This window comes from Triticum dicoccoides, chromosome 2A (assembly GCF_002162155.2).
Source record: "Triticum dicoccoides isolate Atlit2015 ecotype Zavitan chromosome 2A, WEW_v2.0, whole genome shotgun sequence".
NCBI lineage: Eukaryota > Viridiplantae > Streptophyta > Magnoliopsida > Poales > Poaceae > Triticum > Triticum dicoccoides.
In genome coordinates, this window is record NC_041382.1 from 539,451,503 (window position 1) to 539,467,084 (window position 15,582).

The window sequence follows — 15,582 nt, forward strand, 5'->3', positions numbered from 1 at the left end:
GATCACGAATTTTGAAAAAAAATCACGAAACCGAAAAAAGTTCAGAAAATTCATGAAATTTGAAAAAATCTCATACATTTGACAAAAAGTTCACGAATTTTAAAAAATCAACTTTTTGAAAAAGTGCTTGAAATTAAAAAAAAATATGCATTTGAAAATGTTCATGATTTTATAAAAGTTCTTGAGTTTGAAGAAGAACTTTCATGAAATTGAAAACAGTTTATGTACTTAAAAAATTGAAAATAAAATGGAAAATGAAATTTAAAAGAAAAGCAAAACATTTTAAAACCGTCCAGAAAATAAATAAATAAACTGGTCAAAAGTTTCTAGAAGCTCCCCAAAACTAGCCGGAAACCGGAAAAAAGAGCAGCCCGCGCCACACGGGTTGAACGGGAAAGTGCGCGTGGTGATACATTTGTGAAAGAAAAAGAGTGAATGGGCCAAGCCCGAGGGGGAGAGGGTGTGCGCCGACACTTTTAACCGGTGCAACGGGCGCCAAATAAGATTGGGGGTTTGTTAATGGGACTGAGGGAGTATAATTGAGTAGACTATTGGGTCTGAATTTCCTTATAATCTTAGTATTATTTTACTTTAGGGCTTAGTATCCATTCTGCCATCAAACCATTCATTGAACATGTACCATGAAATCATGTTTTACTACCTCATTGGAATAGGAGTATTTGATAAACTGAAAGACAACCCAAAAACTGTTTGTCGGGAGAGTCAAACTCAAGTCTCTGGTATCTTCGGCCCCTACGGGCCGAAATTGGCAGCGGCAACACCAAGGCTGCCCTCAGTTGCTTGGTGGCAAGAACTAGCGCTGCTACTAGCGCCAACCTCACGAATCCCTCTGCTCCACAGCCTCTTAATCGACCTCATCCTCGCCAAACCCTGTGACTTCCCGGCATCACCATCACGCGGCACCAACGGAGATTCCGTGGCCTCCGGGACCTCGATGGCAATCGCCGCCGTTGCTCCAGCGGACGAGCTCGGGCCGCCGACTGTTCTTCCAGTCGTGACCGCGTCCGGGGATCCCCAGAACAGCACGTTGGTGGGCAGGTTTGTAGCATAATTCGCCGGTTCAGGGCGCACCGGAGGTAGAGCCAGCGGCAAGGCGTCCGGCTTGTCGACATCGATGCGGCAGAGCGGACAGGTGGGGTGGGAATGCAGCCACAGGTCGACGCACTCGGCGTGGAAGCCGTGTCCGCACTTGGGCAAGAACCTGGCCGCCTCGCCCTCGGAAAGCTCGGCGAGGCACACGGCGCACTCCAGCGCATCCTCGAAGTCCTTCGCACGGTACAGCGTCACCGGCAGCGCCCGCAGCACCACCAGATCAACACCTTTTGCGACGCCGGAAGCCGAAGCTGCGCCAACGCCGAGGCGCGGACCGCTCCTCGCCGTCCCGGCCCCTCCCCGAACGCCGTGGCGACTGGCAATGAGGTAGTGGTAAAGAACGAAGACGAGGGCGAGGCCGAGGAAGAGGAGGGCGACAGCAGAGAAGACGACGTCGCCGTCGACTACCGTGGTGGGAGTCCGTGCACTGGGCAGAGCGCTGCCCGCGTCGTCCCCGGGCAACGATGACATGTTGAAGCGCGCCTCCGCACTTCGTCGTGAGCAGTGAACTTCGTATATCTACCGAGTGGCCCGCTATGATTTATGAGCTTGGTCTCTCGATACTTTGCTGCTTTGTTGGAGAGGGTTTGGTGGTGGTACATGGACCGACCTGGTGGAGTTGGTGTGTTGGCGTGGGTGAGGATTAGTGCTTTGAGTTGAGCTGATGACATATAGGCGGACAATATACCAAAAATACAAAGGTGAACATGGGTGTGTGTGCACCCACGTGAATAGTAAATTCATAAAAAATACTAGAAAAACTAAAAAAAATCTGAAATTTTTGCGGTATGAACCTTAGTCGATCATTCTATTCACGTGTGAAGTATCATCATGTATTGACATCCATGGTATTCTTAGTGAAAAAAATACAAATGCAGTCATACTATTCATTAAACAGTGTTTTTTAATATAGATTCGATTAGCTTTGATTTTGTCATTTTTTCCCAGATTACCACGGATGTGATTTCTTCGTGAAACCTCATATGCGAGTACACCGGTTGACTATGTATATTAAAAAAATATATTCTGAAATTTTTTATTTTCTCTATCATTTTTTTGGAATTTACTATTCATAAAGGGAGCGCGCGCACCCATGTTCACCAAATCCGCGTCCACAATATACCAATTAAACTATCAAAAATACTAAATTTACCCGAATGAAATTACATTTAACAGCGGAAAAGGGTTCCTACCGGGCGACCGGCTAGGAATTGGGCCGGTCGCTCGAGCGTCGCACGATTGTTTTGCGATTTGCCGCCCCGGATTGTGCCACGTTATCCAAAGACAATGTCCACCACCGCGCTTTACCCCCTTCGGATTCCCTTATGGCCGTAGGCGGGGGTGTGCTCATCACCATGACCGCGCGCCCACCATCCTCGATGTTGTTCTCAAATCCAATACTTAATTCAACATAACGAAACCTTAAAGAGCAAGACTTAATTCATCACAAGGAAGTAAAGGGGGAAGAACACCATAAGATCAACTATAGTAACAAAGCTCGTGGTACATCAAGATCGTGCCAAATCAAGAACACGAGAGAGATCAAACACATAGCTATTGATACATATTCTCAGCCCCAAGGGTGAACCTCCTCATCATGATGGCCGCCGGGATGATGAAGATGACCTCCGGTGATGGTTCCCCCCTTTGGCAGGGTGTCGGAACGGGCTTTCGATTGGTTTTCGTAGCTAAAGAGGCTTGTGGCGGCGGAACTTCCGATTTAGGGTTCTTTTCGGAGGTTTCCATATTTATAAGGATTTTTAGCATTCGTCTCACGTCAAGGAGGAGCCCGAGGGGCCCACAAGCCCTAAGCTAGCGCCCTGGGGGGTAGGGCGCGGCTAGCAGGCTTGTGGCCTCCTCGATTACTTCATGGCCCAGCTCCGATGCTTCGGGGGTCCATAAAAAATCACCGTAAAATTTCAGCTCATTTCGAGAACTTTTATTTCTGCACAAAAAACGACACCACGGTAGTTCTGCTGAAAACAGCGTCAGTCCGGATTAGTTCTAATAAAATTATACCAAAACCATATAAAATTGTTGCAAATATGGCATGAATATTTCATAAATTATAAATACGTTGGAGACGTATCAACTGGGTTGGCTGCCCAGACACACGTCGCTCCACCAGCGGAGACATCGTCTTCCACGGCGACTCCCTCGTCTCCTGATCGTCCAAGTGCCAAGCGACGGTGTCCCGATCAAGTGTTGAAGCTGAATATCGTGTCGTCGCCAACGCCGTGGTGGAGAGCTGCTGGCTTTGTCAACTACCCGTTGAACTTGCACTGCCACTGCCACTGTCACAGGCGAGCGTGGTGTTCTGCAACAACATCTCGTCGGTCTACATGGCTACGAACTCTGTTCATCATCGACGGACAAAACACATCGAGCTCGACATTCATTTCGTCCGCGAAAAGGTTGCTCTCGGCGAACTCCGCGTACTTTATGTCCCTACTACACAACAGTTCACCGACGTGCTCACCAAAGGGCTCCCTACGCCGATGTTCGAGGAATTCCGGTCTAGATTATGCATCCGTCCGCCGGACACTCAAACTGCGGCAGGGTGTTAGTAGTTAGTTAGCCAGCGCTCCCTTATCTCTTTCTTGCGCACATACCGCAGGCATGATCTCCACAATCTCATACACGTCGCCACGCCCGGCGCTTCGCGCCATGTGTTGTAACTCTTCTATTTATTCGTTGATTGAATTCATCAGCAGCACCTAAGAGCATCTACATTTAGACCCCTTAAAGCAACTCCAATGGAGCGACCCATTTCATCCGCGGCCGTCCGTTTGGATCGGCGCGGACAGAAAAGGCGGCCCAACGCGCCGACCCAAACGGACGCGTGTCCGTTTTTCGTCCGCGGGCGACCCATTCCCGGCCCATTTTTTAGCCTGATTTGCGTCGGCGCGGACACGCGACGGACGCGCGCTTACTCGCCTACTCCTGTCCCCGGGCCCGCTCGTCTGTGGCACATTGGCCTTCCCTCCCCCCAGCCAACAAGCAACCCTCGCCCCCGCCTCCTCCGTCACCGACGCCGCCGCCCATTTTGCCGGTGACTCTTCCAGCTGCCGTCGCCTCCACATCCGCCCAGCAACGCCGCCCCTGCCCCGAGTCGCCCGCCGCCGCCGGTGAGCAAGCTGGTTCCCCGCCGCTGTTTCCCCCACGCCCAGCCGCCCCGCGACCAAAAAGACGCCTCGCCGCCCCAGCCACAGACGATCGACACGCTCGTCGGACGCCGTCACCCTTGTCGGACGCCGGCCGGGCAGCTAGTTGGTCTGTGGGCGCCGCGTCTCCCCTCGCCGGCCGTCTCCTTCTTCGACGCCCGCAACCTGTTCGACAGTTTGCCAAGGTATGAAAATGGACTCCGCCGACGAGTTCTTTTTCCACAATTTTCTTTGTGACTCCGTATGAGTAGGCATGTTTTCAACCGTATTAGAGAGGGAGTGGTCGGCTATGATGACTACTTCGAGTGCAAAGAGGATGCCGTCGGCAAGATTGGTTTCTCCTCTTATCAGAAATGCACTGCCACCATCCGAATGCTTGCATACGGAGTGCCCGGTGATCTCACTGACGAGTACATCCGTATGAGCGAGTCTACATGCCTAGAGTCCCTGTATAAGTTTTGCAAGGCTGTGATTGTTGTGTTTGGCCCTGAGTACTTGAGAGAGCCGACAGCTGAAGATACAGCCCATTTGTTGGCGATGAATGCTAGCAGAGGCTTCCCGGGGATGCTTGGCAGCATAGACTGCATGCACTGGGAGTGGAAGAACTGCCCTTCTGCTTGGCAAGGGCGGTATAAGAGACATGCCAGGGCTTGCACTGTCATATCACACAATAATATCAACGTGCTTCAGCGCTCACTGGTGTTTGCTAGGCTTGCCGAAGGCAACGGCCTACCGATGAACTTTACTGTCAATGGCCACACCTACGACAAAGGGTATTATCTGGGTGACGGTATCTATCCTCAGTGGACCACTATTGTCAAGACATTACCCAACCCTGTCGGAGAGAAAAGGAAAAGATTTGCCCAAGAGCAAGAGAGTGCTAGAAAGGATGTCGAGCGTGCCTTTGGTGCTTTGCAATCTCGATGGGGCATCGTTCGGTATCCTGCTAATACTTGGAGCACGCAGAAACTATGGGAGGTGATGACTACTTGTGTGATCATGCACAACATGATCATAGAAGACGAGCGCCCGGAACGTCTATACGATCAAGGCTTTCAGTTTCAGGGTGAGAATATTGTGCCTGAGAATGGAGTAGCGGCAACATTTAAGCAGTTCACTCAGTTTCATGAAGACATACGTGATTGGGAAATTCACGTGCAACTGCAAAATGATTTGGTTGAGTATATGTGGACTCATGTTGGCAACCAATAGATGTATCTTTTTTATTCGTTTTGCAAAACTATGTGAAACATTTTTATTTATATTTGGCCTGTAAACTATACTATTTATTTGAGCGGACTATTTTGTTTGTTCAATTTTCGTTTCACTATATGTGAGAATGCAATTCAAAATTGGGCAGCCAGCCGGCCACGCCTGCACATATGGGTCGGTGCGTTGGGCGCGCTGCCGATCCATATGAAAAACAGGGCGGACGCCGGGCGGGCAGGCGACCCAAACGAACAAAAAGCAGACGAAATCGCCATACGTTTGGGTCGGCCCGTTGGAGTTGCTCTTACTCTCTTCATAAACGCCCGAAATGTCGGCCCGGTCAAAAAACAGTGACCTAACCGGCGTCCCTATACGTTCGGACTGATGGGCACTCTCAAATTCGTCTCAAATCTGAGAATGGTACGAGGGTGACCGGTCACGCCCGGACGTGCTTGCTCTGATGTGGCGTAGAGGAGCGAACCCCACCTGCATCCTCACATTCACGTTTATGTGTTGCGCATGCCCATTCCGTGAACCCGAGCTGCCGCGCGGGTGTCGGAGCAGGCTCGCGTCGGGGAGGAAAGCCGCTCGAGTTAGGCGCGCTGATGCCGGAGCACGTCCGCGCCGGTGCCAGAGCTCGCCCACGCCGCGCCGCGCTAGAGGTGGAGCTCCCACCGCCAGCCGGGGTCGTAGCTCACGCGCGCCTTGCCATGGTGGAGGCGGAACTCCCGCCGCGAGCCGGGGCCGGAGCACGCCTGCGATGGTGCCGAAGCTCGCCCGCCGCGCCGCGCTGAAGACGGAGCTCCTGCTGCAAGCCGGATCCAGGGCCGTAGCTCGTCCGCGCCGCGCTGAAGGCGAAGCTCCCCCCACGAGTTGGGGCCCCTGTGCCGCCAACGTGCGTGCACGCGCGCGTGCTATGCCGCAGTGCAGCCGCCGGGCACGCGGACGCGCATGCTGCCGCAGCAGGCGTCGCGAGCTGCCGCCACGTGTCATGTCGCGGTGCAGCCGCCGGGTGCGCGGGGCGCGCTGCCGCCGCAGGCGTCGCGAGCTGCCGTCGTGTGCTGGCGGGCGTGCGTGGTGGCCACCACCGGGCGCGTGGGCTGCGGATGCTGCCACAGCAGCCATCGCCGTGTGCTGGCCTCGTACGCACGCACGAGGTGCTGGCTAGCTTGCTCTGGCATGGGTGGACATCCACGAGGCCGCCGGTGCGCGTGCGTGCATGCAGCTGGCTACCGAGCTCCGAAGTGAGTCTGTGCTGGCCTCCGGCTCATCTGCAATCGGCCTACACGTACAGCAACGCGCTGCCGGTGTGTGTGCACACAATGTGTTTGATGAAATGTTGCATGTAGGGAGAGAAACTAAGAGTTGAAAGTGAGGGAAGCGGTTGTTTTAGAGAGAGAAAATGAGGACAAGGTGTTGTGGCAGCGGTGGTGTGGCCTCGCATCGACTGTTTGGCCAAATCCGATAGTAGGGGTGAGAGGTGTGCGATGGTTTGGATGAAAATCCTGCTTAACTTCGGTTGGAGCTGGCGACGACGACGTCTGTGGGTGTCATTCCCCTCCTTGGAGGCGTCGCTGAAGTGTGTCAGCATCTCCTCTTGATCGGGTTGTGGTCTCCGGGCGAAAGCCTTGGTCCGTAGTAGGATCACCGATGGCGGCGTCTTGACGTCGTTACTCTGTTGAGAGCATCGTGGACGGAGACTTGGCTTGGCGGTTCTATGATGTGGTTCTCCGGTGCTCGCTGCTGGTCCGAGTGATCTTCATGGGCGCTATGTATGCTGCTGCCGGTGCCCCAAGACGATGGCTTTGTTTAGGTCCGACCGAGTCCCGCTACCTACTTGCCGTCTCCTCTAAGGCATTTAAGGGTGGGTAGCGCGTTGGTAGAGAGAGCCCGACTGAAGTTGTTGCTCTTAGCGGAGTTCGGCATTTGTTGTGACGCGGCTAGAGGATTGGTTTAGGGCAGGCCCTTTGCGTTGTGTTTGTAATTGTTGTGGTGGCTAATCTGTTGATTAGCTTGGATGTGGAGACTTGCTACACTTGCTGTTCGCAGCAAGTCATAGTGTCTTGTAATTCAACTTCTGCCTTCTATAAAAATATGATACGCCTAGGCGTACTCTCGAAAAAAATGAGGACAAAAGCGGACACGTCCGGACCGAATTTGAGTATCTCCAGCCGCGCCCCCAACAGGTCCTCAGGTGATTTTTTAGCGTCGGCGCCTAAAAATCAGCCCAGTCATGTTTCTAGGAGTCTGTTTTTCGCTGGTTTGGACCGAAACTGGTGTCGACAGACTCAGGCCGAACCCGGCGTGCTGGGGCGCCCGAGGGCGCCGGGGCAATCGGTTTTGGCGTGAAAGAACGACGGGCCCGCCGAGTCAGCGGCCCCCGTGCCTCGTCGTCCTCATCGCCTCGGTTTCCCTTAGGGAATCAATGCCAAGGCTGCTGTCGGTCAGCCTCCCATTGATTCCTCATGGGCGACGCGGCGACGCCCCACCTCCCGGCACGCGTACACACGGCGCCCACACACCTCGGCGCTATATAAACAACGCCTCTCTTACAGGCCCCTCTCCCCGTGCGCCGACGCCGCCAACGTTCCTCCCCTCCCTTCCCGTGTCCAGCCACGATGATGGGCGAGAGGTTCCCTAACGATGGGGCGGCAGCCAATGGCTTCGCCTGCCGCTCGTTGCACGAGTGGGAAGCCTACCTGCTGTTTGAGGCCAACGTCCCGACACCTCCCGACACGCGCGCGCCGAGGCGGTGGAAGCTCAGCGCCGATGGCGTCCCCATTCCCCCGCTGCCAGACATCACCACGCACGCCGACTACTTCGTTGACGAGGTCGACCGCGTGCGGGCTTCGCTGACGAAGGAGCAGCGGGCCCTCCCGCAGTACGCCGCCGGCAACCATGAGGCGTGGGCGGCGTATTTCCAGCGCCGGCAGGTGGCGCGACTGGCCTCCACCAACGGGGCGCCGGTGATGCGGGGGACGAAGAACAGCGAGGGCCGCCCCCGACCGCACTCTCCACGCCGTCCTCCAGCACCTCGAGGGCGACAACGACCCGTCGATGACGTACCCTGCCGCCCGGTCCCCCGCCAGAGCGGCGACCAATGGATGCCGAGGAGGGCCGACTCCTCTTCTTCCTCCTCCCGCTCCTCCTCCTACTCCTCTGAGGTGTCGGCGTTGTTCGGCGTCAAGGCCGAGCCCGCGGAGATCGCGGAGACGCCGCTCGGCCGGTGCACCCGCAACGCTGGCGTCGTCATTAACGAGGGCAGGCGCGCGTCCTCCTCGGCTCCTCCCTGCTTCGTCAAGCCGAAGACGGAGCCGAGGCTCGTCACCGTGAAGACAGAGCCAGGGCCCGCCGGCGTGAAGACAGAGTCCGGGCTCGTCGGCATGAAGGCGGAGCCAGGGCTGGACGACGCGGCAGCCTTGAAGTGGGCGCGCGAAGACTGGGCGCGGATGGAGCTGGAGTGCCAGCGCCTCGCCCTAGAGCAGTTCGCCGCTCGGCGCCGTGGCCGCGACGAGGGAGGCGTCGTCGTCCTCGACGACGACAGCGACGACGACGCGGCCCCAGGCAGGGGTCCAGCAGGTGCGACCGCGTGAAGGAGGAGAAGGACGACGAGGACAACGGCGGCGGCGGCGACTTCGCCTCTCTCAGCACGTTGTTCGACTTGTAGTCGTGTTTATTTTTTAAAATATTTTATCTATGTAAAAACCTATTTCAGTTCGCCGAAGTAATGTATTGTTCCGCCGAATTCCGTTCATCGAATTTTAGTCAAATAAATGTTTAAAAAAATTAAAACAGACGCCTGGAGCCAACCCTGGGGACGTCGGCTGGGAACCCGATCGCCCCCACACCGATTTTACTTTCGGTTCATCTTCGGGCGACGATTTTTCAAGCCACCTGGGGAGCCAACGACTGGGGATGCTTTTAGGTACATGCGGCTGTAGATGGTGTAAGGTGCGTAGCCTCTTCTTCCTACTCCATTCTACAGTTCGGTCGCGTGCCCACAGACGATCTCATCAGACTTGACTAATATCCATGGACCACGGTGGGCGATCTGTCACCTCAGCTGCGCCCCATCATCGACTACCCCATCGTACGTTGTAGCGTAGTGCCCACTTGGCGACCCACTGTCAGCGAAATTAAACCAGTCGTCAGCCCAACACACCGACCGACTAGCGGGCCATCGAGGCACTGTCAGTGACGAGCGCGGCTGAACACGGCAGTGCACAATCCTCATGCAGAAAAATAATGGCCAGGATAGCCGCCACGGCTTTGAGCACTCTCCGGCCTCCAACCTACCCGCCACACCGACTGACATGCGGTCCCGGTTGCCGATGTCCCACTTGTCATCTAGGTCACTCGACAGACGGGCGCGCGCGGTTGTTGACGCCTCGTACGCGAACCAAAACGAGTAAACAAAGCAAAGGCAAAGGGCGGGCGGCCGGGCGCCACCAGCACCCACGCCACACATAGATCTCTCTCTCTCTCCGTCTCTTGCTTTGCCTCTAGTCGTCGCCCAGTCGCTGCCGCACTGCTCAGGCTCAAGCTCAAGCTCGAGCCCCGGCTCCTTCGCCAACCCTCGTGCCGCGATCCCCCGCAGCAGATTTTCTGTGTGCCGGTTGCTAGCTGATAAGGTGCGGCACCACGCGTCCTTGTCTCTGCGATTCAAGGTGTTGATTTTTACGGGGTTTTGGGCCGATTGTTTTTAATCCCCGCGTTTGTGGTGGTGGTCGCAGATCTGACTCACGGCGCCGGCAAGGTTGTGGCGCCACGGGGATGCAGAGGCAGGGGCGGCACATGGAGCGGTCCGGCTCCAAGCGGGCGCTAGACCCTGGCGGCAGTGGCGGCGGCGGCGACGACGAACGTGATCCTAAACGGCCGCACGTCCCGGCCCTCGCCAGGTGAGTGTGGGAGACCCAACTTAATAGGTTTGTGAGGGTGGCGCTTCCTAGGGTTTGGGTTAGCGATTTGCTGTACTTACTAGCTTAAACTCAGATGCCATTAAGAGATGCTATCGTAATTAATGATTGGCCCAGTTGGTGTTCATACCGCTTCTGTTTGATACTGACCTTCTTTAATGCGGAAAAGTGTGCATTTGCTCTCAGCAAAAGGTGCCAAATCTCTGTATCTGCTCTAAAATCGGGCAGTTAAAGACTTAAAAGTTCACTTACACTTGAACGGACTAGTTAATGGAGAATAAGAGTTTCCTTCTACAAAATCTAGAGTGGGATTGAAAACTTAGGTTTTTGTGTGAGAAGTAAGAACAAGTCCTGCATCGGCAATTTTTGTTGAAAGATTACTTCAAAACATTTTTATGAACTCTAAAAGTCTATTGTCATCCGTAACAAGACATAGGCACATATAATCAGTCAATCAGTTCCTTGGTTGGTAGTGTTTAAGATTGCTATACAAGATTAGGGTTATTCACGGGAATTTATATATAATATATCTGTGAATCTGTGATATATCTAATTTTTGAATTAAATAAAAAGCCCTTTGATATATATATACTGGACTAGGACTCAAATTGACAGATTTTTTCTATTTTAGTAAGATATTGAGTGGAATTCTTAATAGGCACCTATCTCATCTGCTTCACTTTATCATTCATTGACTACTTGAACTTAAATATCCATTTTCTGAAACCGCGTGACAACTATGTGACACATGCTTAATTTCATCGAAGAATTTTATCTTGGTTGACCATTGCACAACAAATGGTATACGTAAATCTAAGGTTCTAAGGTGTGCATCCTTTGTTTCTTTGTATCGTTCACTTTGATTTATTATACCATGCTTTGATAAATCCCTGATAATTTACCTCGGCAACTTGTCCTTTTCTTTCAGTGTCATTGTAGAAGCTCTCAAGTTGGACAGTTTGCAGAAGCTTTGTTCATCCCTGGAGCCGATTCTCCGAAGAGTTGTGAGTTAAAGAACACGCGGCATCTTGTATTAACCTGTTGATATATTCATTTGGCTTTATGATCAGTCGACACATGTTATTTGATTTGTAGGTCAGCGAAGAAGTAGAGCGTGCTCTAGCCAAACTGGGACCTGCAGCAGCACCTGCTAGAATTGAAGGAAGGTAAGCTTATGCAGCTTGTTCTTGGTGACATGCCATATGAATAGATGTAGATCTATATATCTAGTGGTATTTGGATCTGTCACTTAAGTCAAACTTCATGTTAAACAGGACCTCTCCCAAAAGAATTGAAGGCCCTAATGGTAGTAATCTCCAGCTTCAATTTCGGAGTAGGTTAGCACTCCCACTCTTTACCGGAGGAAAAGTGGAAGGCGAGCAGGGAGCATCAATACATGTTGTGCTGTTGGATGCAAACACTGGACATGTTGTTACTTCAGGACCCGAGTCATTTGCAAAACTGGATGTGCTTGTGCTCGAGGGTGATTTTAATAAAGAGAAGGACGAGGATTGGACTGAAGAGGAATTTGAGAGCCACATTGTGAAAGAACGTGAAGGGAAGAGGCCTCTTTTAAACGGTGATATCCATGTGACACTTAAAGAAGGCGTAGGGACCATAGGGGAGCTTATCTTCACTGACAATTCCAGTTGGATAAGGAGCAGAAAATTCAGACTTGGGATGAGGGTCTCTTCAGGATTTTGTGAAGGAATTCGTATCAAAGAGGCGAAAACAGAGGCTTTTACTGTGAAAGATCACAGAGGAGAATGTATGTTTTGGTGTTTTGTACTGATCTAGTGCCATTGTTAAATTATCTAAAATGTACTTATGTATTCCCTCTTTTTTGTAGTGTACAAGAAACATTACCCTCCTGCGCTTAAGGATGATGTTTGGCGATTGGAAAAGATTGGAAAGGATGGTGCATTCCACGGGAAACTAAACTCAAACGGAATATATACAGTTGAACATTTTCTTCAACTTCTTGTTAAAGATCAGCAGAAGTTAAGAAGTGTAAGTTGTATTGTTTCCCTGACTTTTGAGTTGTGAACCTTGCTGGTGCGTAGCCAAATATCAGCTTCTTCTATTGGACCTTTTGCAGATCCTTGGCACTGGCATGTCAAATAAGATGTGGGAAAGTCTTGTTGAACATGCGAAAACTTGCGTGCTGAGTGGCAAGCATTATATATATTACTCAAAGGATACAGCAAGTGTTGGTGCAATATTCAATAACATATATGAGTTCACTGGTTTGATTGCTGATGATCAGTTTATTTCAACGGAAAATCTTACTGAAAACCAGAGGGTTAGTATGTTCTACATGCCCTGTTGATTCAGATAACTGGATGTTTTAATATCTTGTCTGCAATTGATAATCTATGAATTTGGATACTTGATGTTATATATTTTTCTCTGGTATCTTGAATGTTGGTGCCTATTACTCCTTTCCGGTTTATAAGGCTCAATTCAAAAATCTCACCAACCAAGGTAGATGATGACTGGTGGAATATTTTTTGTAGTTTGCAAAAGCACCCAATGCTTTTGTTTTCCTCAAAAAATTATGTTTACGAATGCATTAATTGCAATGCATGCATAAAGTGCATGCATTGGTCAGTTTTCTCTTAATACTTGCATGCAATGATTTAATGCACCTTGAAGTCTGAACATGTGATGGGGAACAACCAAATTGAGCCTTATAAAATGGAAAAACTAAAATTTTGAGATAAGCCCTATAAACCGGAAAGGAGGGAGTAATATGTAGTATTAAATGCATGCATATTTCTCATTCTTAAATTTGCCCTGCTTTCGTGACCATCAAATGTCTATTGGCCATCGTTACTCTTGCCTGGAGTAGTCTGTTACACTTATCAGGCCTAGTCAGGGCATTCACACTACCTAAAAGTTTGGTTTCAGTAAGACTGTTGCCTATATTATTTTCGGCTGGAACTGTTTCCCGTATTAACTGATTTGAGGTCGTACCATATACCATGAGCCAATGACACTCAGAAACTTCCTTTCTTGAAGATCAGATTGAGAAAAAATCCCACTGAGAAACATTTAAATGGTCATATTGTAGTTACAGTAATCTTGGGCATCTCTCAGGGAGATTTGCACCTGTTCTTCAATTCAGTTACTCAATTGAGTGACTTGCTCAACCTGGCTAATTATCAGCATTATGATATTTCTAGTTTTATGAAAGTATTTTTTTTTTCTGAAGATATATCTTTCATTCTCAGTATGAGATGTTATGTGGCATACAGCAGAATAGATAAAACAGAACACAGTATGGTTCTCTTACAATATTCTTGAAGATACATTGGTGAAACAGAACACTCTATATTGCCCCTTACTCCAATTGTGATTTGATCCTCATATGGCTATATCTGAATTAGAGAACCTATTATCGCGAAAGTCACCATCACTTTACTTTGCCACAGGTGTTTGCAGATACATTGGTGAAGCAAGCATACGATGATTGGATCAACGTTGTAGAATATGATGGCAAGGGATTGTTGAAATTTAAGCAGAAAAAGAGATCTGTCACAACAAGAAGTGATGCTGCAAATGTCTCTACAAGCTACACTTCTTATGATTCAGCGCACTCTCAGAAACAATTGGCACGAGGACATCCCAATATTGAGCGATCTCTCATGAGCAGTACCAGTAAGGGTAGGTTTTGGCCTCTTGTAGCTGAAGACAGGTTTTCTGAATGTTTTTGGTGCACCGGTCGTATAAGCCAAGCTTCTTGAGCAGTTATTTAGATTATTTCAATGAACTCAAATTCTATTAGGACCTAAACTTCATGGTTCCAGTTTCTATCCACCTACCATCCTTTCATGACGATACATATTGTTTCCAGGGTCTATTTCTCTTGCTAACATTCTTTTGTATCTTTTTGTATTAATGTGTCTGAAGTATGCAAAATAGGAGTGATGCACCATCAGGGTCTAAAAAGTAACCGTATTTTTTATTCCTGCTCACAAATGAAAAATGTTTTAGAATGTATATTTTACCAATTTAGTGGATTTATGTGCTTAGAAAAGCTTTCTTTACAGCATTGCTGATTGTTGTATCAGTTTATTTGCATGCCGCACTTCTAAGCCCTGATAGCATTTTATTTTTCCTTTGTTAATTACTATTATCTTGACTTTATAATTCTTTTGTTCTGTTCAGCAGAAGAGACAAGAGTTGCATCCAACGGGAACCAGGTAGCGATATATGCAACCAATCCTCAGGACATCTCACCAAGTATTACCATGCAATATGGCATGAGTTCATTGATTCCTGAAGGCCAGTTCAATGGCTCTTCCATCCAAACTCAAGCACCAAGAAGCTCCAACATGCTAGCATTTGGCCCTCCACCACAGCAGCAGCAGAACTTCGAATTCTCAACACTTGGTCTGTCCATGCAATCCCCAGCTCTTAATCCTTTTGATGACTGGCCTGGACGGTCGCAGGAGAACCGCGGTGGTGTTGATGACTTCCTGATGGAGGAGATCAGAGTGAGAAGCCATGACATACTGGAGAATGAAGAAGAGATGCAACATATGCTGCGCATTCTTAGCGGCGGGGCAGCAGCAAACATGAATAATGTAGATGGCTTTCCCTACATCCCTTCTCCTGTACCGACCTTCAACTTTGAGGATGATCGTGCTCCCTCATCTGGCAAGGCTGTTGTTGGGTGGCTTAAGATTAAGGCTGCCATGCGGTGGGGCATCTTCGTCAGGAAGAAAGCTGCCGAGAGAAGAGCTCAGCTTGTTGAGCTGGATGACTAGGGCATCTTCGTCAGGAAGAAAGCTTCGTTGACGCTTATGTGTAACAGCGAGCAGGATCTCAAACTCCCAAAAGTATGAATGGACTCGCGTTGGTTGTATAGGTAGCTGTTTGATGGTCATTATCTAAGTTTTATTAGTGTTCAGAAAAAAGAAAACTGTTACAACTGTGCAAACTTATTTGTTGAAGATTGACAATTGAAACAGACTTTGTTTGTGGGAACTAGCAGGTGCTCTGTTTTTGCATCAAATGGGCAAATGACAAACCATATCCGAACAAACACGGTCAGGACGTTCGTGGGCGATTTTTATGGACGGCTTTGGAGATGTCCTTAGTTGACATTAGTCCATGGCATCCTCTAGTGCTTTGTTGCCATCTTGAATAAATTTGGAGCTACTACAGATGGGGCC

General features: G+C 50.1%; 1 protein-coding gene and 1 pseudogene across 2 annotated transcripts; one reads left to right on the forward strand and one right to left on the reverse strand.

Annotated features, from left to right (window-relative positions):
- Window positions 1–571: 571 nt before the first annotated feature.
- LOC119357934 lies at window positions 572–1,715 on the reverse strand (annotated as a pseudogene).
- Window positions 1,716–9,918: 8,203 nt separating this feature from the next.
- Window positions 9,919–15,394, forward strand: LOC119355251 (calmodulin-binding protein 60 D-like). Of its 2 annotated transcripts, none has more exons than XM_037622039.1 (9): window positions 9,919–10,117; window positions 10,220–10,384; window positions 11,331–11,406; window positions 11,498–11,568; window positions 11,677–12,170; window positions 12,252–12,412; window positions 12,501–12,704; window positions 13,837–14,068; window positions 14,573–15,394. In XM_037622039.1, the coding sequence occupies exons 2-9, from the start codon at window positions 10,260–10,262 to the stop codon at window positions 15,172–15,174; spliced, it is 1,965 nt and encodes a 654-aa protein (XP_037477936.1). In that variant the 5' UTR covers window positions 9,919–10,117; window positions 10,220–10,259; the 3' UTR covers window positions 15,175–15,394. The 2 variants fall into 2 exon arrangements, with proteins under 2 accessions (XP_037477936.1, XP_037477937.1); XM_037622040.1 differs by having other exon boundaries at window positions 9,920–10,117; window positions 14,576–15,394.
- The last annotated feature ends 188 nt before the right edge of the window (window positions 15,395–15,582 follow it).

What these genes read in the sequence shown, in the direction of transcription:
- LOC119355251 (XM_037622039.1), top strand. Translation starts at nt 10,260, where the DNA reads ATGCAGAGGCAGGGGCGGCACATGGAGCGGTCCGGCTCCAAGCGGGCG. An exon ending in ATCTTACTGAAAACCAGAGG is followed by an intron (nt 12,705 to 13,836) that starts GTTAGTATGTTC and finishes ACTTTGCCACAG; the next exon opens with GTGTTTGCAGATACATTGGT. An exon ending in CATGAGCAGTACCAGTAAGG is followed by an intron (nt 14,069 to 14,572) that starts GTAGGTTTTGGC and finishes TGTTCTGTTCAG; the next exon opens with CAGAAGAGACAAGAGTTGCA.